The 25,942-nt window shown below is 53.9% G+C and overlaps 9 protein-coding genes across 9 annotated transcripts; 7 read left to right on the forward strand and 2 right to left on the reverse strand.

Annotated features, from left to right (window-relative positions):
* Positions 1-108: 108 nt before the first annotated feature.
* Positions 109-4,609, forward strand: CAOG_02628 (serine/threonine-protein kinase 24). Its single transcript, XM_004349328.2, has 12 exons — positions 109-756; positions 917-1,489; positions 1,596-1,813; positions 1,935-2,172; positions 2,413-2,541; positions 2,688-2,733; positions 2,862-2,939; positions 3,037-3,123; positions 3,204-3,758; positions 3,837-3,958; positions 4,049-4,190; positions 4,256-4,609. Exons 1-12 carry the CDS (start codon positions 229-231, stop codon positions 4,522-4,524), a joined length of 2,985 nt encoding a protein of 994 aa, XP_004349378.2. The 5' UTR covers positions 109-228; the 3' UTR covers positions 4,525-4,609.
* An 11-nt stretch (positions 4,610-4,620) lies between these two features.
* Positions 4,621-8,737, forward strand: CAOG_08623 (hypothetical protein). Its single transcript, XM_011271921.1, has 4 exons — positions 4,621-5,280; positions 7,506-7,697; positions 8,062-8,116; positions 8,218-8,737. Exons 1-4 carry the CDS (start codon positions 4,813-4,815, stop codon positions 8,361-8,363), a joined length of 861 nt encoding a protein of 286 aa, XP_011270223.1. The 5' UTR covers positions 4,621-4,812; the 3' UTR covers positions 8,364-8,737.
* Positions 8,738-8,971: 234 nt separating this feature from the next.
* Positions 8,972-11,363, forward strand: CAOG_02631 (methionyl-tRNA synthetase). The gene is made up of 3 exons (XM_004349331.2): positions 8,972-9,208; positions 9,352-9,467; positions 9,590-11,363. The coding sequence occupies exons 1-3, from the start codon at positions 8,977-8,979 to the stop codon at positions 11,285-11,287; spliced, it is 2,046 nt and encodes a 681-aa protein (XP_004349381.2). The 5' UTR covers positions 8,972-8,976; the 3' UTR covers positions 11,288-11,363.
* On the reverse strand, positions 11,359-13,140 carry CAOG_02632 (transcription initiation factor TFIID subunit 11). The gene is made up of 4 exons (XM_004349332.2): positions 12,096-13,140; positions 11,915-12,002; positions 11,735-11,822; positions 11,359-11,645 (listed from the first exon to the last, which is right to left on the reverse strand). The coding sequence occupies exons 1-4, from the start codon at positions 13,126-13,128 to the stop codon at positions 11,412-11,414; spliced, it is 1,443 nt and encodes a 480-aa protein (XP_004349382.1). The 5' UTR covers positions 13,129-13,140; the 3' UTR covers positions 11,359-11,411.
* Positions 13,141-13,444: 304 nt separating this feature from the next.
* On the forward strand, positions 13,445-14,940 carry CAOG_02633 (Srrm2 protein). Its single transcript, XM_004349333.2, has 2 exons — positions 13,445-13,748; positions 13,893-14,940. The coding sequence occupies exons 1-2, from the start codon at positions 13,495-13,497 to the stop codon at positions 14,800-14,802; spliced, it is 1,164 nt and encodes a 387-aa protein (XP_004349383.2). The 5' UTR covers positions 13,445-13,494; the 3' UTR covers positions 14,803-14,940.
* A 155-nt stretch (positions 14,941-15,095) lies between these two features.
* Positions 15,096-15,871, reverse strand: CAOG_02634 (hypothetical protein; the record flags this gene model as incomplete). The annotated part of the gene is made up of 4 exons (XM_004349334.2): positions 15,728-15,871; positions 15,510-15,573; positions 15,344-15,419; positions 15,096-15,217 (listed from the first exon to the last, which is right to left on the reverse strand). Exons 1-4 carry the CDS (start codon positions 15,847-15,849, stop codon positions 15,096-15,098), a joined length of 384 nt encoding a protein of 127 aa, XP_004349384.1. The 5' UTR covers positions 15,850-15,871.
* Positions 15,872-15,945: 74 nt separating this feature from the next.
* Positions 15,946-19,106, forward strand: CAOG_02635 (acetyl-coenzyme A synthetase; the record flags this gene model as incomplete). Its single annotated transcript, XM_004349335.2, has 9 exons — positions 15,946-16,039; positions 16,113-16,181; positions 16,347-16,449; positions 16,526-16,881; positions 17,022-17,318; positions 17,411-17,742; positions 17,835-18,450; positions 18,533-18,660; positions 18,750-19,106. The coding sequence occupies 9 exons, from the start codon at positions 15,946-15,948 to the stop codon at positions 19,104-19,106; spliced, it is 2,352 nt and encodes a 783-aa protein (XP_004349385.2).
* A 218-nt stretch (positions 19,107-19,324) lies between these two features.
* Positions 19,325-23,059, forward strand: CAOG_02636 (hypothetical protein; the record flags this gene model as incomplete). Its single annotated transcript, XM_004349336.2, has 8 exons — positions 19,325-19,420; positions 19,496-19,771; positions 19,935-20,036; positions 20,147-20,258; positions 20,331-20,620; positions 20,702-20,919; positions 21,014-22,194; positions 22,318-23,059. The coding sequence occupies 8 exons, from the start codon at positions 19,325-19,327 to the stop codon at positions 22,977-22,979; spliced, it is 2,937 nt and encodes a 978-aa protein (XP_004349386.1). The 3' UTR covers positions 22,980-23,059.
* A 2,035-nt stretch (positions 23,060-25,094) lies between these two features.
* On the forward strand, positions 25,095-25,841 carry CAOG_08624 (hypothetical protein; the record flags this gene model as incomplete). Its single annotated transcript, XM_011271922.1, has 1 exon — positions 25,095-25,841. One exon carries the CDS (start codon positions 25,095-25,097, stop codon positions 25,839-25,841), a length of 747 nt encoding a protein of 248 aa, XP_011270224.1.
* Positions 25,842-25,942: the final 101 nt, after the last annotated feature.

The following is a 25,942-nucleotide window of genomic DNA, read 5'->3' on the forward strand; positions in this document are numbered from 1 at the left end:
TTCCTGAAACTGCTTCTTTCCGTTTCAATGTTGTTGCCACTGACTTTTTTTTTTTTTTTCTTTTTGTACGATTGTCAGAGTCACAGGCAAATCAAGCAGAGCGTCCACAAACAACAAGTTCATCCTCATCAGACAAGCCAACATCCAAGCAATAAACAAAAAGAGCTCAACTCCAAGAACATCACAGAAAGAGTTGCTTTGAAGAGCAAACTGAAAACCCAAACAACGATGGCTGCTCAACCGAACTTTGCGTTTGAGCACTGCGAAATCATCAGTCAGCTCGGCGAGGGAGCGTTTGGTGCAGTGTACCGTGGCCGTAACCGACTCACCGGCGAGACGGTGGCCTTGAAGGAGGTGCTCCTGGAGAACGATGACGCCAACATTGCCGACCTCGAGCGTGAGATTATGGTGCTGCAGAGCTGCCGGCATCCCAACATTGTTGCCTACCTCGGCAGCTACCTCTCGGACGATTCGCTCTGGATTGCCATGGAGTTTTGCGGCGGCGGTGCATGTGCAGACATTATCGAGACGCTGGAGGAGCCGTTCAACGAGGACCAAATAGCCTACGTGTGCCAAGAGACACTCAAAGGGTTGCAGTATCTCCACTCGAGCAAGAAAATCCACCGCGACATCAAAGGCGGCAATGTTCTCCTCAACGACCGCGCAGAAGTCAAGCTGGCCGATTTCGGCATTTCTGCTCAATTGACACAGACCATGTCCAAGAAGAATTCTTTCGTCGGCACTCCTTACTGGATGGTGCGTGTTACCAGAGTTGGCTGGGGGAAAAAGTGTTGTTCATGTTCGCGGTAACGGGGGAGGGGGGAAAGGGACACATCAAACTTGTCTTCTTGGAATTGCCCCTTTTGCTCAACTGCGTTTCTTTGTCGTCCTCCCATCTCACTCACCTGAACTTCAGGCTCCCGAAATCGTCGAGGGCGTGCCGTATGACGCTCGATGCGACGTGTGGTCCCTCGGCATCACCGCTATCGAACTCGCAGAGATGGCGCCGCCGCTCAACAGCATCCACCCCATGCGAGCGCTTTTTGTCATTCCGATGCAGCCGCCGCCAAAGCTGCAAGAGCCTGGCTCCTATTCTGACGATTTCCACGACTTTCTGGCCAAGTGCTTGGTGAAGGACCCCCGCAATCGACCGACCACCGATCAGATGTTGACGCATCCCTTCATTGTTGGCAAGGGCAAGGCACCGCGGACTGGCACTGTCCTGATTGAGCTTCTCGACCGCGCAAAACTCGTGTCGAGCGAGCAACTCGAAAAGCGAAAGTCAGAGAAGGCCAGCGACTCGCGCAACAGCAGCAACAGCAGCCAGCCAGGCCAGCAGGCTGTCGACCTGTCCGAATCCGAAGACGAGGAGGCAGAGCCCATTAGTTTTGGCACAATCAAGTCTGGCGAATTTTCCAAGTACCGGCAGCAGATGGCCACCTTGCGGAACGCGACGCTCAAGAAGACAAAGAATGCCGATTGGCACGAGGTAAAAAATGGTTGTCTGCGCTCTCTTTTGTCTTTTGTTGTGGTTGGTTTGCAGGAATAGGGGCGAAGAATATCTCACTTTGTGCTGTTTTTCACTTATCTTGCAGCGACGCGCAAGCGAACCTGCCGTGGCGTACAGCAAGAGCGAGGATAGCCCGAATGGCTCTGACGACGCGCAGTTCTCCTGGGGCACCGCCAACCGCAAGATGGATACCAGCACTTCGTTGCTAGAAGAGCGAACAAAGTTCCTTCCGCTATGGGCACGCGAAAAAGCTCGTGAGGAGGCAGCGTTGCGGGCTCAAGAAGCAGATAAAGCATCAACGTGGTACGCATTTTTTTGTTGTTTTTTTGCCACCAACTTGGTGGTTGGGGAATTGAGCTGATCGAGCGTGCTTGGTGCTCACCGTTTTGTAATGCTGTTTGCCTGCTGGTTGGTTGCACATCAGGGACAAGCGAGAATCCAAGCTGTCCAACTCGAGCAGCAGCAGCAACAGCAGCAGAAGCAGCCGTAACAGCACAAGCAGCAGCAGCACTGCTGACTTTGGCGAGTCAGATGACGAGCGTCCGCCACCGCCAGCCAAGAATGGCGATGGCGATTCAGACTCTTTCGACTCGGATGCCTTCAACTCGTCTGACGATGAAGCTGAATCCAACGGCACTGCTCCAAACTCGAAAGACACTGCTGTCTAACCCCTTCCCTCCCTCCCCAACTCTTTTTTTTATTTTGAAACCAATCTTCTTTGATGTACTTTGAGGCACGTTGTTGTTGTTGTTGGTCATGCGTTTCGACTTTTTTTCATTTCGTTCGTGTAGCTTGTTTTGGTGGTAATTTGTTGTTTTTCCTCTGCATTGTGTGGTTTTGCAACAAGATACATTATTTCTTTTTTTCATTTCGCTTCTGTCAAATCCATTCATCTGCGCGAGCGAGCGGATCGTAGCAGTCATCCTTTTTCCACCATGTCGGCGGAACTGGGCGTCACTGTGCTTCTGCACCTCGTGCTGACGGTGGTGCAAGCCCGCCGCAGATTCAAAGTTGAAAACATCAAGTTTCAGGTGCGCTCCGAGGAAGGTGGAAGGGTAGTGCTGCGTCAAGAGGTCACTCATGGCGGGGACGTGACGATTTTGAAACGGTTTCAAAATTCGTTCCGTTTGCTTGCTTTCTCATCGACATTGACACCACTGCTCATCACGTTTGACAGACGCTGTTCGATTGCATTGATACTGTTCAAGATGTTTTGGAGCAGCGTACGTCTTGCTGTGGCGCGGTTGTTGCTTGCTGACGTGCTGCTGCTTTTTGCTCTGTCGGCGTTTCGGTTGGATTTCTCACGTCGCGCTCTCATCCAACCAAACCATCGCTGCATTTCTCGAATTAGTCGAACAAGTGCAAGCGGACATAGACTTTGAGGAAAAGCTGCCCAAGCGCACCCTCGACAACCTGCAGCTGTGCTTGCGTAAGTTCATCCTCGCCAAAAACATTCCTCACACTCCAGTTCGCACTTTAAAGCATGTCGTTATCTCACTCTTCAACAATTGAATTACTGTTATCAGATGATATCGCATCGTTCTTGAATAAACGCGTGACCAAGGGGCAGCGCGACCCTTCCAAGTTGATTTTGCCGCAAAAGTTTGCGTTTGGTATGACATGCCCCGAGCTATTCGCCGTTGGTTCATTCTGTTTTGTTTGTTCCAACGTCATGACTCTTTGTGTGCAACAGGTGATCACAATCAAATGATGGCAGAGGCTTGGATTGAGCGCTTGACGTCAGCCCTGAACAACTTGACGACCGTGTTTGACATTCAGGAAAAGCTTGCCAAACTGACCGTGTCGAACAGCAGCAAGACTCTTCCCCTCCTCGCAAAAGTCTCAGGCAAAGAGAATTGCGAGGCGGTTGCCGGAGAAGCTCCAAACAGCCCCGTCATTTCTGCTTCGTGCTGGAGTCCTGCCGTGCTTGGCGCGACAGCAACGTTGACCAATTCTCAAGCACCTTCAAGCATGACAAATAATGTTGGATCTGTGGCTAATTCCAACAATTGTTGTAGCAGTTCTGAGCTGCTCTATGCAGCCCAGGCTTCTTCTCACAACCAAAATTGTTCACCACCGCACAACTTTGCATCCGAGTATGCATCGTTGCAGCAATCACCCGTGCTGGCCTCGTGCTTGAGTATGACGGGCTTTGATCAACGTTTAGCTGCCGCAGCGACCCAACAACAACAGTACATGCAGAGCGCCGCGTTTACTCGAGGCGATTTGCAGCCCTTCCTTTGCATTGGTACGCGCAATTAAGGTTGAAGCGGTCATGCTGATTTCCTCCCCCACTCACAAGTCTGCTTGCATGTGGTACAACCAGATGTCGAGTCTGTCATTTTGGATCGCTTTGACATTTGCATTCAAATCAAGACTGACTGGCGCAAGTCGAGCGATGGCGAGCTAAAGGCTGACAAGGCCTGGTCCAGCATGAAGGACAAGTCTGTGAGTGCACGTCTATTGCATCAAGTTTCGAAGTCAGCTCGGATCAGTTGTTCTCACCATTTGCACGCCTTGCAAACAACAACACCAAAGATTTACACGGCAGAGACCAAGCGGGTTGCGCACGAAACTTTGCAGCGATGGCAAGCACGGACGCATCGTCTTGCTGGACGCCTCGATGATAATGTCTTGCTGCTAACCGAGCTGTTGCGGCGGTTTATGCTTTTGGACACTGGTACGATTGAAAGTCATACTTTGCCTTCTCTCGTGGCTCGATTCTAACTAAACCTCGAACCACAGTTCACGCAGTCGATCCCTCGCTCCAACCCCCACAAGTCGGCGCCATCCTTCCATGGAAGCCTCTGGCTCTCAAGCAGCTGCGGACGGCGGTTGTTGCGAAAATCGCACAAGCCAAAGCCCAGCTTCACTCGTTACAATCCGCACAAGCGCAGCAAGTCCGCGAACTATGCGAGGCGTCTAATGCGAACGCCCTGGAGCAACTTCAGCTCTTGGCGCCTCCGGAGCAGGATTCTGACGCGGAGGACGACAATCCCAACGATAACATTTGACTTTTGTGATGTACGAGTAGAGTAGATCGACACAGGTTGCTTTTGTTGTTGTTGTTGTGCCAGGCTAAAACACTTAATTTCCCACTCTTCATTTCTTCTTCATCTTCACACATTTCACCTCACCCCTTTTTTCTCGCCTTACTCCAAAAACACACACTTAAAAATCCAAAAAATAACCGTATCGTTGTTGTTGTTCTTCCTCTTTTAATTTTTTAATTGTTTTGAATTGATACCCCCTTTTTGCACTCTCCCAACCCCACAACCCCACAACCCAAAACCCCAAAAACGATGAGCACCGCGACTACAACCATCCACGCAGCAAACCCCGTCGGACGCGGTGGCAGCGAGCAGCAGCGACGCCACACAACGCGGCAAATGTCGCTGCCGGTTGATATTCCGATTCGCTCCACCTCTTCGTCCTCGACCTCGACAACGGCCGCCAAGAGCAGCGGCTCCCCAGGCTTGGTGCGCCGCAACGCCGACATGACGGCAGCGCACGCACTTCGATCACTCAGTATAAGTGGTCCGTCGTCCTCGTCCGCGTCCTCCTCGTCGGTGGCGTCGTCGGCGGCGTCATCAGTCGGTGTCGGCGTTTCAGCCAAAGCAGCAGCGCCAGCGTACAAGTCGTCCGCGCCAATCAACATTTCCATCCCGCACAGCATCAGCACCAATGCCGAGGCCATCCACGAAGCCATGTACACATTCATGCCGACCAGTCCAACCAGTCCCCGCCGTGGCAGCCTCCAGTACCAAGAGGTAATAGCGATGAAACGAGAAGTTTGCTAATGCGTTTTTTTTAATCCCAAGTATCCTTTTTCAAAGGTGGCTTTTACTTGCTCCCGTTGCGTTGTGCGAGGAGGGGGCTTGGTTGAGCATAGGCTCTGTGCAGTCGTCATCCTGGTGGAGCGGGAGTTGAGGTTTGTGTCGCCCGGTCGGTGGGCGTAGCACAACAAAACAAACACAAGGAAAATGCTGAACGGCGACATTTTTTTTTTTAAAAGCAGAACGTTTCATCGGCAGTGTTGTTTTGTGTGGCTTTGGAGCTCCTTTTGCCCTGGGCTTTGCTTTTCAAGCTGAAACTGCAGACGAGCGAACGTGTCTCAGCTGTCCGATGCGCACTCATCGCAACGAAGAGCATTTCGTGCAGCTATACTGTTTCTTCAAAATGTCAACAAAACAAACGAAAGCTATTTCGAACAACAAATTGTGATCATGTCGAATGCATTGTTTTGTTTGGTACGATTTCGATTTGTTGCTTGGAGCACTGATGTTGTTGCTGGTCTGGCTTGCTCGGCCATCGACTAAGAGCAAACATCATCAGGCTGCGTTTGCTCCTTTCGTTTCGAGTTCTTTCGCGCTTTGAGCGAAGCTGATTTCGATCGGCAATTCTTTTGCACGGCGAGCATCCAATTCTGACACATTTTTTTCCTGTTTCGTGGATTTATTTTGTCCAAAGTGTTCGCTTTTAGTGAGCTATTCCACCATGCTTTGTTTCTGCCATCGATCGAGTTTGTATGGAGCAGACGGGGGTCGCGATGGGAGGGTGGCAAAGCGGCGAGTGGCTTGCGCACTTTTGTTTGATGTGTGTGTGTCTCCACCGCTTGTTGCTATCGTCTGCTTTTTTTTTTGACACACATACTTTCTCCTTGTGAATGCATTTGCAATCTTCCGTGGCTGTCGTGCTTTTGGTGGGGATTTGGCTTGCTGTGCTTGCTGGGAGTGCCGAGCGAAGAGAGTTTTTGTTTTGGGGGCGATTGCTCATTCGTCGGGGTTTTACGTCGCGAGCAGCTACCAACGCTGCAATCCAACAAACTGCAAGTATTGCGTGGCGCGGGAGCAATTCCAAATGCGTCATTGTATTTGTTTCCGTGTTTTTTTGGTTTCGATGAAGAGCAATTCGAATTATTCGACAAGCACAAACAGCACCTGTTTTGGGGTGTTTGTTCGCTCACACATTTGGCCTAGTCACTTGGATGATATTGTACATTGTGATTCAAGTGCACCAAGGAAGCGGAAGCGGGTGTGAGAGTGTGAGGTGTGACACGGAACAAAAAAAACCCTGTGGCATTAGGGACATGACGCACACTTTTCCGTCTCAGCGGCGTTGTTGTTGGTTTTTGTGTCTTTGAGTTTTTCGCTCTCGTGCTCGGCTGCCAAAGTGGCTCCCCTTCTCTCGTAGCGTTGATGACGCTCGTACATCTCAATGCAATGAGTGCCCATCCAATACCGAGCGCTCCGACACAGCCTTTGTCGTGTGCACTTCGTTGGACAGTCTCGTGCTCGGCGTTCTCTTTTTTGTATCGATCTTGAAAATTCGATCGATTTTTTTTGCTTGCGGTTTAGCAAAATGCTCTCGTGCAGTCCCCCGAAAATTGCATTTTCCCAAGAGCTGTTTCCTTCGCACTCGTGTCATCGTTCCTCACACTGCAACACGCAGGGGAGGTTATTGTCGTGGCACCACATGCTCGGCTTGCCCTTTTCTTTGCCTTCTTTCGCACTTTTTGTGTCGATGTTTTGTTTTCTTTCCTTTTTGATTCGGCTTTTTTGTTTTGATTTTCGCTTCAGTCCAACTTTTTTTTTTCGCTCTTTTATTATTCCTTCTGTTTCATAGCATACATTTCTTTCATTGCTGCTGGTCGGCACCTTTTTTCAATTACTACTGTCAATACTTTTTACTCATTGTTACGCACTGTCGCTTTTTTTGATCCATTTTTTTTTTTGCTTGTTCCCCTCCCACCACCAACATACTCGCTGCGACCATGCCGACCGCTCTCTCGGACATGGACTCTTACATTTCCCACTACTCTGTATCGGTTGGCGTCGGCGTGTCGTCCTCGTCCGCAACAACAATGCCGCTGGCTGCTCCCGTGGCGCCTGTCTTCCCGACACCTCGCACCCTCAACCGCGCCAAATCCACTGGTGGAATGCCAATCGCTCACCATCTGCACACTGGCGCCGACATTGGCGGCGGCATGGCACAGTCGCTGTCGACTTCATTGCCGACATTCCGAACTCAGCAGGGACCGTCGGGCTTCCCGCTCTTCCCAGCGCCCGGCTCGGCCCCCATGATGCGCCGGCCAAGCTTGCCGCCAACGCCCCTCACGTCCACCACTGCTGGTTCTCCCGAGGCCCCTCCTTCTGCCCCTCCAACGACAACCGGTGGCATTTTCAAGGTAACGCTTTTTTGTTTTTCTTTTTTTGGAATTCAAAAAAGAACGCTGCGCTTTTTTTTCCCATTCACAATTTTTTTTGCTGTTTTATTGCCTTACTTGGAATTCTGTCTCTTAATGTGCGCCTTCTTTTTGTTTGCATTTGTGTGTTTCGTTGTCGTTGTCGTTGTCGTCGTGTCGGGTTATCTTCTTCATCGCACACTCATCCTCTTGTGGCTTTTTTGAAAACTTTGGCTCCAACTTCTCCTTGTACGAGTCCCATTGGTGGCGTTCATGTCTTGTCTTGCATGCGTTCTCGCCAATGACTGGTGCGTTGTTCACTGCATATGCTGACACTTTGGCTGTTGGTGCCTTTCTGCTTTTGTAGTTTGATCCGTTCGTCATGCAGCCCTCGCCTGGACTCTTTTCCCGAAAACGAGCGTGTAAGTGTTTGCCATGGCATGTCGAGTTGTGTTCATAGGGGTTGTGGCGAATCGTCCAAGCTGGTGGCTGCGCTGACTCATCATTGCTGTGACACGAACAGTCTCGGTTCCTGCAGTGCCCGCATACACCGATGGATCACACCCAACACCTGCAAGCTCACTGGCGCAAATCCCCGAGCGCCCAAGTATTGAGAAGGATCCGATCAACAATATGGCGCTCCATGGCCAGTTCATGGACTTTTGTTGAGCACCCACCCGGACAGCCAATGCTCGTGTCGATGCCGCCATTGTCCATTTCCATGTTTCAATGCTTCGAAGCTCGTGTTCTTCACACCACACTTGCCCCCCGAACCATTGTCTCACTTTTTTGCTTGCTTGATCCCCGCAACATCCTGGTTGATTCCACCATCGATCGCTGCCCTCCTTGATTGATTTCATTTGTTTGTTTGGCTCCCCGCGTGCATTCTCTCTGCACGTGCTTCTTTTGTACTTTAGTTTGTTCTCTATCGTTTGCCCTCTGCCTGCGTCTTCCTTTGTATCTTTTGTTTTTTGCTGGACTCGTTTTCTTGACTGTTGTACATTTTTTTGTTTTTCAAATTGCATATGAGTATTCCTCAACCACCAATCGCCGCTGGGCTGCGAGGGTTTTTATCTTTGCACTGAATTTGATCATCGCAACGATTCAACATGCGTGCATAGTGTTCAGAGGCACTCAGAGAGTAACGCCAGCACAGCTCAGCCAAACCTCAATTCAGTGGTTGATCGCACCTCTGCCATCTTGTCGGGCACCTCACCCGTAATAACTATTGCAATTTCATACACCTACAAATTAGTACAGAACATCAGTCCATCATTCATCCATGACGGGCGTATTGGCGTTACAAGCATCATCAATGCTGCAGCGCGTGTTGCCCCTTCCGTCGCTGCCGTCGCTGCCGTCGCTGCCGTCGCGTGCCACCTGGAGCCTGCGCTCAAGATCCTCACACACGACCACCTCCAGTACACATCCCAACACGCAAGTCCCGGCGTGGGCGCGACCGGCGCAGGTGAAACCGGTTCTCATCACAACGCCAATCTTCTACGCGAATGCCGGTGAGTGCCTGCGAGACGACCCATTGGAGTCGATGGTGGTGGTTTTGGCAATGGATGCACTGTGCTGCTTCCAATGCAATCGCGCGCAGAGACATCGCAGAACGTTGACTTTGCGAGCACTCACTGCTGCCGTTTGATTACAGTTCCACACATTGGCCACTTGTACTCGGCGTTGCTCGCTGATGGTGTCAACCGATGGCATCGCATGCTTGGTCACCAGACAGTGTTCAGCACGGGTACCGACGAGCACGGCATGAAGGTAACCGACAACAGAGTCGCGTTTCACTTCTGCTCAGCAAAGCCAGGTGGTCGCTGTACACCGTGTTTTCATGCACTCACACAACAACCCGGATATGCTGACGCACACTTCACGCCATGCAGATCCAACAGGCAGCGGCTGCAGAAGGGCTCACACCACTGGAATTGTGCGATCGCACCTCGACACGGTTCCGGGAACTCTTCGATCTCTGCGATATCGGGTACACGGACTTTGTGCGAACCACCGAGGAGAGACACAAGGCGGTGGCAAGAGCAGTATGGACCAAGTTGGCTTCCGAGCAGCTCATCTATCTCGGGAATTACGCGGGATGGTATTCCGTCCCCGACGAAACGTTCGTCCCGGAGGCCCAGACCGTGGCGGGCGTAAGAAAGCGCGACGGCGCGCCGTGCAAGCTGTCGCTCGAATCAGGCCACGAGCTAGAGTGGGTGGAGCAGCCCAATTACAAGTTCAAGCTGCCGCTGTTTAAGGAAAAGTTGCTGCAATGGCTGGACTCTCAGCCTGCAACTGTCGCGCCTCAGAATCGACTCGCCTGGACGGTGCAAGAGGTCGGGCAAATGAAAGCGACGTCAGATGCAGACGATCTCTCAGTGTCTCGACTGACCCAGTACTTGCAATGGGGCATCCCAACACCCAACGACCCTTCGCACGTCATGTACGTCTGGCTCGATGCGTTGACCAACTACCTGACGGTTTCGCAAGTACCGGTGCACAAGTTGAGTGAGGTCAAAAAGACTGGGGCCAAGCCCGAGTTCCCCGCGTTGGATGGCCAGGTCTTTTCAGCTTGGCCAGCGGACTACCACATTATCGGCAAGGACATTCTCAAGTTCCACGCCATTTATTGGCCCGCGTTCTTGCTTGGCGCCGGACTGGCACCACCCAAGCGCGTGATTGCACACGGCCACTGGACTGTAAACGGACAGAAAATGTCCAAGAGCAAAGGCAATGGCGTGGATCCATTCGACCGTGTCGCGGTGCATGGTGTGGATGCGGTGCGATACTTTTTGTTCCGTGACAGTCAGCTCGACTCTGATTGCGACTACTCTGACACGCGTGTCACCGACCTGTTCAATGGCGAGCTTGCTGCGGCGTTTGGCAACCTGTTGTCGCGCGTGTTCGCCCGTGCTCTGCTGCAGCCCGCGAATCAGCCGTCCGCAACATTGTCATCATCACCATCGTCTGCGCAAACTGCAGATGACCTGGCCGCGTGGGCGTTCGTTCCCTCAAAACTGGATGGAACGGCTTGGACACGGTCTGACGCCATTCAAGTGCTTCCTCCGATTGCTCAGGAGCTGCACGACAAGCTCAACCAGCTTCCTTCGTTGGTGCACGAGGCATACACGGATGCCCAGTTTGCGCGTGGCATCACCGCTGTGCTCTTTTCCATCCAGTGCTGCAATCGCGCTTTCACCATCGTTGAGCCATGGACGCTCGCCAAGACAATCCGCGAAGGAGCGCTCAAGAACGAACCAGTCAACGAGACAGCACTGACGCAACTGCGGGCGATGCTGTATCTGACCCTGGAGACACTTAGAATTGCGTCGCTGTGTTTGCTTCCAGTGCTGCCGCGTTCAATGACCGCTGCACTCAACCATCTGAGCATACCCGCCGACCAACGCCTTGCGCAGCACATCTTCTCCTCTCCGCTCGTCTCTGGCACCTTGCTTCCTGCAGCCGGTGGCAGTGTGGTGGTGTTTCCCAGCACGCGCCGCGCAAACCCCGTGACCACAGGTGCGGCCGCCACTCAATCTGGCAAGCCAGCCAAGACCAAGCAGAAAAAGCAAAAGGACTCTAGCTCGTAGGAGCGAGCGCTTTCTCTCTGATTGCGTCCTGGCTCCGCTTTGAAAGAGAGTTCAACAATTGGAAACAATAAACCCTTTCATGATTGTTTGAACGTATTGTTGCACATCAACCCATCCAAGGTATCTAGCGACGGAACAACCGTGCTTTCGGCGGGTCTCGCTCGGAAATGACGCCCTTCGATCGCAGCCGCCGCAACGCTTCTCGAATGTGAGCCGGTTGGATTTTGTCGCCCTCGTCTCGTTCTACCATCACGTCGCGTGCTTGTTCAATTATCTCACCCACAAACACCTTGGCGATACCCGCCATGACAATCACAGAAGGAATCGATACGGCCGAATTGAGCTGTTGCTGCATGACCTGTTTTGTGTGACGAGGTTGCAGAGTAAGTGAATCAGCCAAAAGGCACCGCACTGCTAGTGCAATTGAATTATTTGTTGTGGCCGTACCTTGCGAATAACTGCTCGCGGAAAGCCAGAACGTCGATAGCACTCGTAGCGATGTAATTGTTCCGGAGTGAACGCATCGACCAAAAGTCTGTTTTGTTTTTCCAGCAACAAAAGCACATGCGTTAGAAACGACGCAAGGATGCTTCAAGGCTGAAAGTTGGCGTTGGTTTCAAATCCTACTTTAGTTTATCGCGATCAGACTCCAAGTCTATCTCGTCATCGTCCTTGGCAAATGTGATGGCTTGTTCGTTCTCCATGTTTTCCTCCTCTGTTGAGCACGACAGAGGAGTTTTGGCTGAGCACACTCGAAACACAAAAGCACAAAACTCACAACAAGACAAAAACACAAAACATTCCATACCTTGCTTCGCGGCCTCGCCAGACGCAGCTGCGTCACCTCCATCAGCAGCACTGGCAGCTCGATGACGTGCTCGGAAACGCCGGAGCGTTGCTGCACCTTCTGGATCGTCGTCGTCTTCATCGTCTTCCTCGCCCTCATCCTCGCGCGCGTCCGAGTGTTCGGATGCATCCGACCCTTCCTCGTCGTCGTCCGAGTCTTGATGCGCCTTTTTGCGTTTTGGCCGGAACTCGGCGTCGCTGTCGTCTTCGTCTTCCTCCTCGTTGCCGGACGAGCTGTCTCCGCCGAGCAGTTCTTCGTCGACCTGGAACTCGTCGTCGTCGTCGTCGTCGTCACCACCGCCCCGTCCACGGCCGGGCTTCTTGCCACTGGACTGCGGCTGGTGTCTTGGTCGCTTGCTTCCGCCGGTCTCTGGGGTGGCAGGCACAATCGCCATCAGGCCGCCAGGACGAGGCCGCATCCCTGGCGCGTTCGTAAACCCGGACTTGCTGGAGCCACCGCCACCACCTGCTGCTGCTGCCATTGAAGCTGCTGCCATGAGCAGACCACCGCCAGATCCCGACGCGGAGAGCGACGACGAGGAGCCAAAGCCCGGCGTCGGGCTGCCGCGACCCTCGGGGGTGGCTGTGCCCGGCGGAGCTGCCCTGAACGCCCTCGCGTCGCCTGGCTGCTCGATCTGGAAGTTGGACATTGTAAACCGTTGCTCTGGCGGGACGGACTTGACGTTCTTGGCGTGCCTGTAGTACTTGGCCGACTCGTCGACAAAGCCAAAGCCACCGCCTGCGCCACCGCCCGACAGGTCGTCGTCTGCAAACATGGGCACGGCCGCAGTGCTCGTGCGCAGTGAGCTCGACGCGGCGCTGGACCGCGGCGACGGTCGGCTGCTTGTTGGCCCCCTGAGCTGAGCCAGCAGCGAGTTCCCGCCGCCCGAGCCAGAGCCAGCGTTCGTCCCAGAGCCAGATCCAGCAGTGCCAGATCCGGATCCAGCAGCGCCCGACATTTCAGTCGCAAAGTCGTAATCCGAGTCGTCCGACATGATGTGGATTGAAAGATGGAATGGAGGACTGAACTGTTTGATTCCAAATCGACCGTTGTAACTGTGAGTGCTGTGGCACAAGAGGAGACAGATGGGGGACGCAGGTAAGATGCAAAGTATATTGAGCACTGATGCTCACTGCCATTCACTCGGTTTTCGTCGGTCAGCTCCAATCGTAGCTCTACCACTTCCCCCCTCAACAACCACCCTCAACAACAACCGTGATCTTATATCATTCTCACTCCGCTCGTTGTGCGATTGTTTTCTATTTCACTCAGTGATCCTGTCTGTCATCTGAGCAGCTCAGTCTTTTTCTTTCTACTCTTTCCTTCCCCTTCCCCTTCCCCTCTCTGATTCCTCCCCACCATGTCCTACAACGGAATCGGACTCACGTCTGCGCGCGGCACGGGCACCAACGGCTACATCCAGCGCAACCTGTCGACCATCAAGTGGCGGCCAGAGTCTGCCCAGGCGCGCCACGACGAGCTCTCGCAGCAGCAGAAGCACCGCCTCGACCGCGACCTCCACCGCGAGCCAAACGCCGAAATCCTCGCTCACGAGCGCAAGCGACAGGTCGAAGTCCGCTGCATGGCGCTCCAGGACGAGCTCGAAGAGAAAGGGTGCGCGTTTTGAAAGAATAGTCGAAATCGTTGCCTTTTCATTGCGCTGCCATTGAAGAGTTCACTCTGTCTGTCTGTCTGTGTGTGGCTGACATTTTGCTGGTGAATCATTCATTTTGTGTGACTGTTGTCGAATGGGGGTAGAATCAAGGAGGCCGTCATCGAGTCGCGCGTCGCAGAGCTGCGAGAACAGCTGCTGAGCGAACTGCAGAGCGAGACGGCCGCCGCACTGCTGCCGCAGCAGCAGGGCAACCAGCGGCTATCAGAAACACACCAGCTGGCTGCGGCACAGCAGGCCAAGAACGAGCGCACGCGATCGGCGCTGGGCATCGAGGAAGGCTACGTCGAAGGAAGCGCGTTCGATCCCGAAACACAGCAGCGCAAGCGTGAAGAGCGCATTGCGCAGCGCGAGGCCCAGCAAGCTGCATACGAAGCCCAGCGGGCGGTTCGCGAGGCAGAGCGGGCGGCCCGACTGGCAGAGCGGGATGCACGCGATGCCGAACGTCGCCAGCAGCAGCAAGAGCAAGACCGCGAGCGTCGCTCACGTCGCAGCGAGGACAGTGACGCCGCCTCAAAGAAGAGCGATGCCCCCGAGGCAGGTGAAGCGAATCGAGGAGAATCTGCTGCTCCACGACACGAATCCAAGCGACGACGATACGACTCGGAATCGAGCACTGTGGCGCGCCGTCGATCGCCCTCTGCGTCACGCTCGCGGTCGCGGTCGCGGTCTCCATCTCGCTCCCCAGTGCGTCGCGGCCGCTCCCGTTCTCCTGCACAGCGACGAGCACAACGATCTCGATCGGGCTCTGGCTCGCGTTCTCGTTCTCGCTCGCCACCAAGTCGGTCGCGAACCTCTCGGCGTCGGTCGGCATCACGGTCTCGATCCCGCTCGCCAGTTCAGCAGCGACGAAATCGCTCTCCATCGCCTGCGGCAGCTGAAGCGCCAAGACGGTCGGTGGCACGCTTGTCACGACGCGGTGATTCGTCTCCACCGCCGCAGCAACAGCCCCCACAGCCCGAGCCTGTTCAACAAGAGAAAGAGGCAGAAAACTAAAAGTCGCTGATTGAGTTTAGGTTTTGCGTATTGGCGCCATTCAGGGCCATGGACAGTTGCGGGATTGTTTTCGGCTTTTGTTGCTCTGATTCTTTTGTTTTGATGCCCCCCTCGTTTTGAATACACCCTTGTACAACACTTGTGCAATATTGTCGACTCTTCAGCCCAACGCAGTTTGCTCAGCTAGCACAAACGAAGGAAATTGCTCGGATCTCCTCTCAAAATCCCTGCTCAAAACGCATTGCAGCCTACTATGCGTCGCCTTGCTGCCTACTATGCGTCTAACTTTGTATTTACAATGGTGCCGGATCGATCAGCTCAAAGAACAACGAATACGACCATGGATGTGCGCGCAGCAGCTTGCCGTCGCGCGACTTGACGTTGACAGACTTTGACGCCGGCCACTCTTTGCGGACTGCGACCAACCCCAAGCAAAAACAACAGCCAAAGGTCAATATACGTGTCACGCATGTTTTCCATCATGAAACAGACAAGTCCGGTTGAGGCTTTGACGTTTTGAGCGCAACGAAAGCGTCGTTACCTGGCATTACGACAAAGCTATCTGTGCGAACCGATCCGCCTCGACCATTCTGCGAAACGAGATTCATAATAACCGACTATAGATGCGCATCATCAGGATGAAAATAAAGTGAGAAGCTGGGTTTTGCAACCGTTTTGATTTTTGGCGGGAAAAAACTCAATGGTACCTGGATCTCCTGCTGTAGCCGGACGTCCTCCTCGATAAGTCTGCCATCGCGCGTCATTGAGTGCCTATCCAATCAAAGAAACCAAGGTGCGTGCCACGGCGTGGGCGGCGGAGGTTGGTGAGCGAGCGAGCGAAGAGGCGGCACAGCGCTCGGCTGCCAAATGGAGCACCGCCGAGACACAGCGCCAACAGAGCAGGCCTGCTTGCTTGCATGTTTACCCGACGAGCAGAAACTTAACGTTGTAGACCGTGTCGTTGAGCCGCAGCAGCCGCGTCTCTTCGGCGGTGACGATTGGGTCGGACGGCGGCACAGCGCCGAGCACTTGAAACACGGGTCGCATCGCTCACTCAACGTCAATGGGATTACGAAAAGAGTGGAGGTTTTGACATTGGCGTCGGACAGGAAAGCACCCAACGTACAACAGTACAAATTCACAATGGTGGGGCTTCCATCGGCTGACCTTGCCAACGACCTTGCCAACGACCTTGCCAACGACCTCGCCAAGAGCAATAAATGCTCAAGTCTTGGCGGTCGATGGCAAGATCAGTCTTCTTTCTTTGAATTCTATTTTATTGTATTCACTTTGCTTTCTGGTCTGAGCAGTCTTGGCGAAAAACCCATACAATAACATGTTTGCCTCTGTCGGTCGTCTCGCTGCTGCGGCTGCTACCGGTACGTCTCTCAAATCCCCCCCCTCTCTGTCTTTAATATCCATCTTCGACTGATGTTTGAGTGTTCGAAATGCATGGGGCATCAATCGATTTTGATGAGCGGACGTTGATGACTGACGGATTGTCGGATGTCTTGCATGGGAAAACACACTCACACTCACAACAGGCGTCTCGGCTCGCTCGGTCGCTGCAACTGCTGCTGCCTCCACCATTACCACTGCTGCTGCGGCTGCATGCTGCGTTCCAACCACTGCTTGCACGCCTGCACGGTGCTGCTGCTGCGGGTGGAGCGAGTGCCCCGCCGACTGCCGCTCCCGCTGCTGCTCGCCAATCCTCCGTCGCCAGTCGGCCGGCTCGCTCGGTGCCATCCGTGTCGACGGTCGACTCGGTGCTGTCGAAGGCCTGCCTCAAACGACTCGCCATCGCAGACGCAGGCACGTCCCAGGCGCTGCTCAAGTCCGTCGAGGATTTGGATGACGCGCATCCGAAACAGGCGAAAGGCCGACGCGCCGGCAGGAGCCACGGAGATATTCTGCCAGTCACCCACACGTACCTCCAGTCGGTTGCGCAGCGCCAGCAAATGTTTGCCGAGTATGCCGCGAAAACACTGACGTGGCGCAAGGCGTTCAGCAAGGTCGACGAGAGCGATCTGTCCGAGGGCGTTGTTTCGTGGTTTAAGGACGGCCGTCTGAACGCATCAGGTACACAAAAAATGGGCGTTGTGCTTTTGATCTTGCTTTTTATTGCAACGGAAACCGAGGGATTTTTTTGTGATTTGTCTTGTCGCGTTGATGTGGATGTGACGGATGAGGTCTGACTGTGTTTCGAATTCAATTTTCAGAGAACTGCATCGATCGCCACTTGCCGACACACGCCCACCGCACCGCGCTCGTGTGGGAAACGGACAATCCCGACCATGCGCAGAAAATCACCTTCCAGCAGCTCTCCGACAATGTCAATCGCTTGGCCAACGTTCTCAAGGCGCACGGTGTCAAGCGCGGCGATCGCGTGACGATTTACCTGCCCATGATGCCTGCCATTGTGTACAGCATGCTGGCCTGCGCCCGCATCGGAGCTGTCCACAGTGTGGTATTTGCCGGCTTCAGCGACACTGCCGTGCGTTCTCGAATTGAGGATGGTAAGCATGCCGGTTTCGTTTTTTTTTTTTTTTTTTTTTTTTTTGCCCAGGCATCCCGGAAAGTGCTCATGTCTCTGCCTCCCATCACGCAGCTGAAAGCAAGGTTGTCATCACGGCGGACAACAGCATCCGCGCCGGCAAGATCATCCCGCTGAAAAAGACTCTGGACGCCGCCATCAAGGACCTTCCACAGGTGGAATCCGTGCTGACGTTCTCCCGTGTTGCGCGCGACGTGCCGATGCAGAGTGGTCGCGATGTTTTCGTCGAGGACGAGATGGCGGCCGCCAGCCCTGTTTGCAACGCCGAAAGCATGGGGGCGGAAGATCCCCTGTTTTTGCTCTACACGAGTGGATCCACCGGCAAGCCCAAGGGCCTGGTTCACACCACTGGCGGCTATTTGACTTACACTGCCATGACGCTTCAGGTTTGTCCCCTCGCCGCTCGCACGCACTTGTTGTAAAGTTGTCGCTGTTTCATGCGCTCATGGTTTGCCACTCCTTGAAAACCCTTTGCCAGACCGTCTTTGACATTCACAAGTACGACAGCGATCCGTTTGGTTGCTTTGCTGACTGCGGCTGGATTACGGGACACTCGTACGTCGTGTACGGTCCGCTCACGCTGGGCGTCGGCACCCTCCTGTTTGAGAGCACGCCCACCTTCCCGACGCCGAGCCGCTACTGGGATGTTGTGCACCGTCACGAGATTTCCAAGTTCTACACCTCTCCGACGGCACTTCGCACCCTGATCAAGGCTGGCAACAAGCACGTCCACCGCCACAAACTCAAACGGCTCTCCATTCTTGGCAGCGTGGGCGAACCCATCAACGCCGATGCCTGGCAATGGTACAAGGACGTGGTCGGCGGCGGCAAGGCCCATATCGCCGATACCTGGTGGCAGACGGAGACGGGCGGCATCATGATTGCACCGCGCCTTCAGACGCTGGGCAAGGCGGGTGCCGCCATGCATCCGCTGCCCGGTGTAGTTCCCGTGCTCCTCGACGCGCAAGGCGCCGAAATCCAAGGCGTTGATGTGTCTGGCGCCCTCGCTCTGAAAGCTGCAACGCCTGGCATGGCGCGCACCGTGTTCAAAGACCATCAGCGCTATGTCGACACGTACTTCCGTCCCCACAAAGGTACTTGTTCCGTGTTTGATGCGCGAGTCGTTGGTTGGCAAGTGCTCCAGTGTTGCTCACGTTTCTCGTTGAATCACACCAGGCTACTACATTACGGGCGATGGTGCTCGTCGTGACAAGGATGGTCACATTTGGATTACCGGTCGCGTTGATGATGTGATTAACGTCAGCGGCCACCGTCTTGGAACGGCTGAGGTTGAGAATGCTCTTGTAAGTGCGAGTATTGGAAGTGGTTAGTGGAAATGGTTTTTGGTGTTCCACAAAAATCTCACAAGCATTCACTCCCGTTCCCATTGCAGCAAACGCATCCTGCCGTGGCGGAAGCTGCAGTGGTAGGCTTCCCGCACGCGATCAAGGGCGAAGGCATCTACTGCTTTGTCAATCTGAAGGACACCCACAAGAGCACTGACGCGGAGGCGCTGCAAAACGAGCTGCGACAGATTGTCCGCAAGGAGATTGGCGGATTTGCCTCACCCGACGTCATTCACTTTGCACTCACTGGTCTGCCGAAAACCCGCTCTGGCAAGGTGATGCGTCGCATTCTTCGCAAGATTGCCGCGGGCAACACGGAAGATCTCGGCGACACTTCCACGCTCTCCGAGCCTCAGGTTGTTGGTGACCTGATTGCCAAGCGCAACGAGCTTCTTCCCAAGTAGAATCTAGTGCATTGGAAACAGTGAAACAAAAAAGTCCAAGGGCAGGGAGTTGGGACAGAGGCGAGAAGATTGTTTCCTCTGGGAATTGAGGATTTGTTTGAAACGTGAAAAAATGGTCCCCCGCAATAAACGCAAACGTGAATGCTGTCGTTTAGTGTGCATGTATACATACAGGATACTCTCAGTCGTCCATTTCCCGTTCTTCAGAGCTGAGCAAAATGTCAGCGCTTCCATTGACGCTCAATGGACCCAAGGTGCGTGCCTCAACCGATCCCCACCCTTCCACCACCACCGCCGCCGATCTGTGCATCAATGTTCGCTCTATGCTCTGTCGTGATCATCCTTCTCATCATGATGACACCCCCCCCCCGCCTCTCGCTTCGTTTTAGGTCGCGCTGCTGAGCATTCTGGCTTGGTACTTTGACAATCCAGACGCCGAAGACAGCATCCTCCCGCTCGGCATCCACGTGCATCAGCTGCGCGATGATAGCGCAGATATTGCACTGAGCATGGGCGGCGTGGACTGCCGCGCCTGGTTCACTCTTGGCGAGCCGCTCTTCCGCCTGGACGACGAGATCCAGCGCCTGGCACTTCCAGACACCCCGCTGCCGACCTTCCTCAAGACCCAGGCCATTCCTCAGAGCAGGATCCGTGCTTGCTATGAGGTGCGACGCCAAAGAAAGACGGAGGGGAGGGAGGTTTGGTTGTTTCATTGCTGGGTTTCAGGCCGTTTCGTCCTGCTTTTTCCCGCGCTTTTCTGTCCCGAAGTTGTTCGACTCTCTGTTGTGCATTCCGTGTCTCAACTCACTCCAACAAACAATACCACAGCTCGTGAATCAGTATGCTCATTTGCCAGACCAGCTTCCGTTATCACGCCTGTTATCTTGTCTCAGCGACGATCCTGAAATCTATCCGACAGTTCTTCTTCGTGTAACGCGAGCCACTGCTATTCTGCTGCGTTGTTGTTCTTTGAAGTATGTGCTGTCGGTGGAGTTTGCTCACTTTGCCCTTGTGCTCGTCGCGTTGGCGCGTTGTTGCAGCTCTTTACAATTCTACAATCGGAAGTCCACTTTCTCGAGTTTTTCACAACCTTGCAACAGCAGCTGTACAGACAAGACGGACCTTCCTTTCTTCCACCCTCTTCGATTCTTGGTACGATGGTCGTTGCAGTGCTCATCAAACCTCAGCCGAGTATTTCTCACTTGACGTGTTTGTTGCAACCAGGCGTGTTTGTGCGATTGCATTTGCACATTATCAGTGTCCTCCCGTTTGAATCGGCCACGCCGTTGCTAGAAGAAACCCAAGCGTATGTCGAGCAATGGCGAGACGAGGTAGTGCGGGATGGCGGCATCCGGTCATTCCAACTCGATTCCGCGCAGTCCCCCCAAACCGGAAAGCTGCAAGTTGCCGGCTTGCAGCATGCCCAACTGTTGGTAAAAGCCGAAATGGACGCCATCATGTCGGGGCATCGTGACGTTGCGAGCGTCCACGAGCGCGCCAACACAATCTTGAAGGTACTGCCAGCTCGTCGTTGTTTTTGTTTGCGGCTGGAAGAAGTCACAACTTCTCACTCTCACACACATTTGGCTGGTCAGTGCGTTCCTCTTGCTGCTAGTGCACTCTATCTTCTATTTCTCAATAACTTGCGCGTGGGAGAATACGCTGGAGCCATGGACTTTGCGCACAATTACTTTGATTCGCGAGGAAGCGAGGACGTTTTCCGCTCGTGGTACCTCGGACGTAACGCCACACCAACCGAATCTGCGTCCACCAAGAGCTTTGCCTGCATGACCAAAGCCGCCATTCATTACACGTAACCGAAGGCTTTTTGCAACGAGAAGTTTGTGCCATTGATTTGCTTGCCACTGACAACAACAACCACAAAAACTTTGCTGTCCGAAATCTAGATTTGGCCATTTTGCCAAAGCACGCGCGTCCATTGCGGAAGCCATTCGACTCGCCCAACAGCTCAAGGCAGAAGGGGCATTGCTCGACTTGTTGGCTTGGAGCGTCCGATTGCATGAGGCGATGGCCTCCGAAAGCGCCGTGCGCGACTCGACCATGCCACTCATCACTCGCTGGATTGATCGTGCCGACGCAGCCGGAAGCGTTGCAAGCGCCTGCCAAGCGCGCATCGCAGGAGCACAGCATGTCTTGTTCTCTGGGCAGCCGCTTGGCGAATCTGTCGAGGCTCGTTTCGGGGCTGCCATGTACCGTTCCAACGCGACCAAGGTGGATAAATCCTCCATTGCGGGTGGTACGCAGCAAGAGCAGCTCCAACAACTCCAGGCAGCACTGGCTGCGGCAGAGGCCAAGATGAACTCTGCGCCCGAACATCGCGAGGCGTACACCCAAGCGCTCGAAGTCCTCACCTATGCACGAAAGTCCCAGCAGGCCGTCGGCGCGAGCGCCGCCAACACGCGTCAGGCCATCGCTCTGGCCCAGTCTGCGCATTCTCTCACATACCGCGAGTCGAGCACCATTTTGGACGCTCCTGCGCTCACGATGCAATTCCAGGCGGCGACGTGGAGGCTGCTGGGCAACTCGGCACTCGCCGACACTTTTGATCAGATGCTCCTGTCGCAAAGTCGGCACAGTCCGGCCGTGTCCTCGGTTGCCGGTGTCGCTGCATCATCATCATCCAGAACGGTGCCGCTGGCGGATGCCCTCGACGCAGCGTGCCACTTGGCTCTCTCGCACGTGCTTCGGACTGCTGATCGGGCGGGTGCATTGCAACTGTTGACGCATGTGCACTCATCCTACTCGGACACGACGCTACACGAACCCACTCAGCTGATCCGCGCGTCGAATCTGATTCAGGAAACCATGCTGATGACCAAGGCGCGATCCGCGGGCGACGTTTGGAGTGCCTCTGTGGCGCTCGAGCGAATCCATGGTCTTGAGTCGACCAGAGCGTCGACGCGGGCCACAGACAGCGAGCAACGGCGTCGTGGCCTGTTGATGGAGGCTGGTCAATGGGCGTACGCGCGCAGGGCGGTCGTGAGTGCCCACAACAGCCAAGCATCCACCCGTGCCACTTTGACGTTGCCCAAGTTCTATCACCCCTCCAAGCGGTGGGATGACTTTAGTACGTTGGTTTGTTTGGGCTCGTGATTTTGTGTTTCAGAGAAGAAGGAAAAACAAACGGGGAGACTAATCTGGCATTTCTTTTTTTTTGGGTTTTTTTTTTGCTGTTGTTTGCTTGTTCCAGACGCTGTACTCACCCAGTTCCAGCAGCAAGCAAACACATCTGTTACGTCCGTTCCGACGTTGAGCCTGACTGAGCCAAACCACGTCCGCGACATTCGGGTCTGGATGGATCGCGCGCACGTCTGCCTGGCTGCGGGCAACACCTGGCAAGCGATCGAAGAGCTTGCACGAGCGCTCGAATTGTGCGACAAGCATCATGTGCCAAGCATCCATGCTGATGCGCTGTTCTTGCTGGCCAGGTGTTTGTTGCGAACGGACGCGCCGAGCGCCGCACTTTATCATGTTCAACGGTGCTTGCCGTGGGTGCTGCAGAATGGCACGATGGAGCAACGAGCACATGCCCAATTTATCATGGCCAAGTGTCGCGTTCAACTCGCTCTGAGCGCGTGCGTGCCGCTGGAGGCTCTTGCGCTTCCGCTGAATGAAGATGCACCGGCTTTCAAGATCGACCTGACCGAGACTGGCCGTCGCGCCCTCCTCGACGTGCTACCATTGTTGACAGAGGCGCTTGCGGCCTTCCGACTGGCAGGGACGCTCAGCGACGTTGCTGCAGTTCTCCATTTGCGCGCGCTCGTCTATGACTTTGTCGGCGACAAGGCTTCACGCGACCGCGACGCTGCATCCTTCAATCAGCGCGTGCATATGACGCAAGTTTCAGTTTGAGCAATGGAGAGGGAAACGAATGAAAAATGGAGATTTTTCGACTTTTAATACTGTATTTTTGATTTTTTGTTGTTTTTGCACACAAGACGACTGCACATGTCTCACCATTCAGTAGATGGTCACGGCCGGTCCACATTTCTGTTTGTGAAGTCGAGTGACACAAACGACCAGCAGTTGAAGGCTGCAGTGAGAAAAAGAAAGAATAGCCAACGCCAAAATAAAAAGACAAGGAGTTTGATGAGGAGAGAGAAGGCCAGAAGAATGGGGCGTCTCAGAACCCACCGCTCGCACACACCTCCATCTAAAAAGACGGAAACACGCGCAAGCAACAGGCCCCTGCGGTTGTATGTCATCGACCGAGTGTGGTTGTGAATGGAAATGCTTTCTTCCCCCAAAAGAGATGGCTCTCATGAGAGAAGCAAAAGAATGGCCACCACGGCAGAGACGAGAACGCCACAGTCAGAGACAAGGCACCCGGCCGCCAGGCGCTCCAAAAAGGACGACCAAGGTCGCCCCAAAAGGTGCTAAAGCCACAATGCTCCGGGGTGTCTCATAGACCGAACGCTGCCCATCTCCCCACAACCCAGTCTGCGAATTAGCAAAACAAAGATGCGTCGTCACTGACGTTCACAATGAACTTCCGTCTGGCTGTTGAAAAGAAGGGACAGGATTGAAATGGTGGTGTGTTGAAATTTACCTACAAAGACGAGAGAAGAAGCAATAAACGACACGTGAGAATCAAAACTGACAACAAGCAAAGCAATGTTGGAAGGTGAATGTGAGGAAACGGGTAGAAAGAGAGAGAGAGAGAGAGAGAGAGAGGAAAAAAAAAAGTGAAACAAAGTGGTGTCAGACCTGTTGAGCTTGATATTTGTAATTTCTGCATATCAGCACCGTTCCAAGACGAAGAATCGAGGACTCTGAGGCAGGTATGGTTTCATCCACCACCACCGTGTTTCAAAAGAGCGAGAGAGGAGAAGTGGGAGAATGAAGTGGAAGTCGAAAGTTACCTCGAGAGATGCGCCTTTTCGAACAGCACCGGGCTTCACTTTGAAGTTACAACTTACCTGATTATCTACAAGACAAAGACGAGAGGAAAGTGAGATTCAAAAGCTAAACCAATACAAGTTGAATCAATGGAGAATGCATGAAGAAGGCGGAAAGAGGATCAGACAGCGATTGAAGCTATTTTGGTCTCGGTTGATCAGTCAGAATCGACTGCCAGTTAAATCCGAATGACTTATCATCACAAAAAAGCAAGAGAAGAGTGGAAGGAGCGTCAAAAGGAAAGGAGAAGAGAGACTGATGGAGTGAAAGCACATGGCGAGCACATGGCGGACGAGGGTGACTTACCAGCGATCATCCCTCTTCTTGCCTTGGTTTGCTTGTTGTGGGATTGCAACAAATGCCAGATCCGTATCGAGAAGGAAGTACAGCAGCCGCTTGCACGACCGCATCAGATCCAGGCACCAGGCACAATGGAGAGACAAAGCAAGAACGAAAAAAAAAAAGCGATCGCTTTGTTTTTGTTCTCACCACGCCGCGCATCCGCAGCACGCGAAGCCGCGCAGGACTCAAACAGCGGAAGCATGTTCGATGTCTTCATGCTGAGCGCTCAGGCGAGGCGGTGGAGCAAGAGCGAAGAGCGAGCGAACGAACAAAAGGACAGGGTTTTTCCCGCCTTTTCCCTTCGCTTTCCTTCACGCTCGCCCCACCTCAGTCCCTTTCAAGGAAGGGAAGGCGTTCAAATGTACAACAAACACATTGAGCGAAAAAACAGGAAAAGACTGATTCGAAAAAGAGTTGCTGTTTCCCGCGCTATTTCATATAAAATGAAAAAAGTGCTGTTGCAGTTGTGTTTTGCTCTGGCGCAGATCAGTAGCCGACGAGTGCACATCGTAGCACCCGCCAGTTCAGTATCGCGACTGAGCCCTTGAGGTCCAATCCGAATTCGGATTTGCAGAATGAATAGAGAGAACCCTCCTACAACGGGACATAATGCATTTCCAGTCATTTTGATTTTTGTCGCCCTCCTACAACGGGACAGAGGCGTTCTTGGGCTCTGAGTCTTGTTCTGCTACCCCCTCCTTGCGGATATCCACTAAATAGCATCTGATGAACCCACTGGGCACACCGGGCGGAGTCGTCAGTCCGCGGAACGAGCGGGCCTTCGACCTGCTGCGGGAGGCTAGACAGGCCAAGGACGCCGACTCTCCTCGCTTTTTCAAGGCCGCCGTGCTGAAAACCTACTTTACACCATGTGCTGACATCAGTGGACCAGGTGGCGCGGGAGCCAAGGAGACGAAACCGTCCATCAGGCAGCTGGCGGCGATTTTCGAGGTCCCGCGATCTACTGTCGGCAACTGGATCGCGCATCACCGCCATCAAGCCGATCTCTTCGCCCGTTCTACCCTCGATCAGGCAGTTGATCTAGTTCAGGATGACGCCGTCCCGGGGGACCACAACGTCTTCCTCCGGTCGGAGGAGCTCAAGATCGTCAACTACCTTGTTCGGAGCGCATTTGCTCACGTCGCCCTCACCAAACCCGATACAATCGAACTCTTCATGCGCCTGTCTCAAGCTCCACGACCAGATGGAAAGCCTCGCCGCCAGTTCGGTCCCAACGGCCCGAGCGAGTCGTTTTTGGAGCGGTTTTTCGCCGAGTTTTCCGACGAACTCCGCTGGATCACTGCACACTCGATCGAAACCATTCGTACGGCCGCGATGAACGAGGAAACCCTCAGAAGCTTCTTTGAGCGCCTGCAGGAGCTTTGCGACAAGTCTGGAGGGAAGCTGTGGGCCGAGCCTGGGCGGATTTTCAGCTGCGTCCGGAAACTCAGCGCCTCCTTGACGCTTTCGTGAGTGATGTGCGCACCCTGCTACAGATTCCATCGCTTCTCACATTCGAGGAGTTGCTGCGAGCGCCCCCGCTGACACCGTCGTCGAGCTGCACCGAGCCTGCC

This window comes from Capsaspora owczarzaki (genome assembly GCF_000151315.2).
Source record: "Capsaspora owczarzaki ATCC 30864 unplaced genomic scaffold supercont2.3, whole genome shotgun sequence".
In the NCBI taxonomy this organism is placed as follows: Eukaryota; class Filasterea; order Ministeriida; family Capsasporidae; genus Capsaspora; species Capsaspora owczarzaki.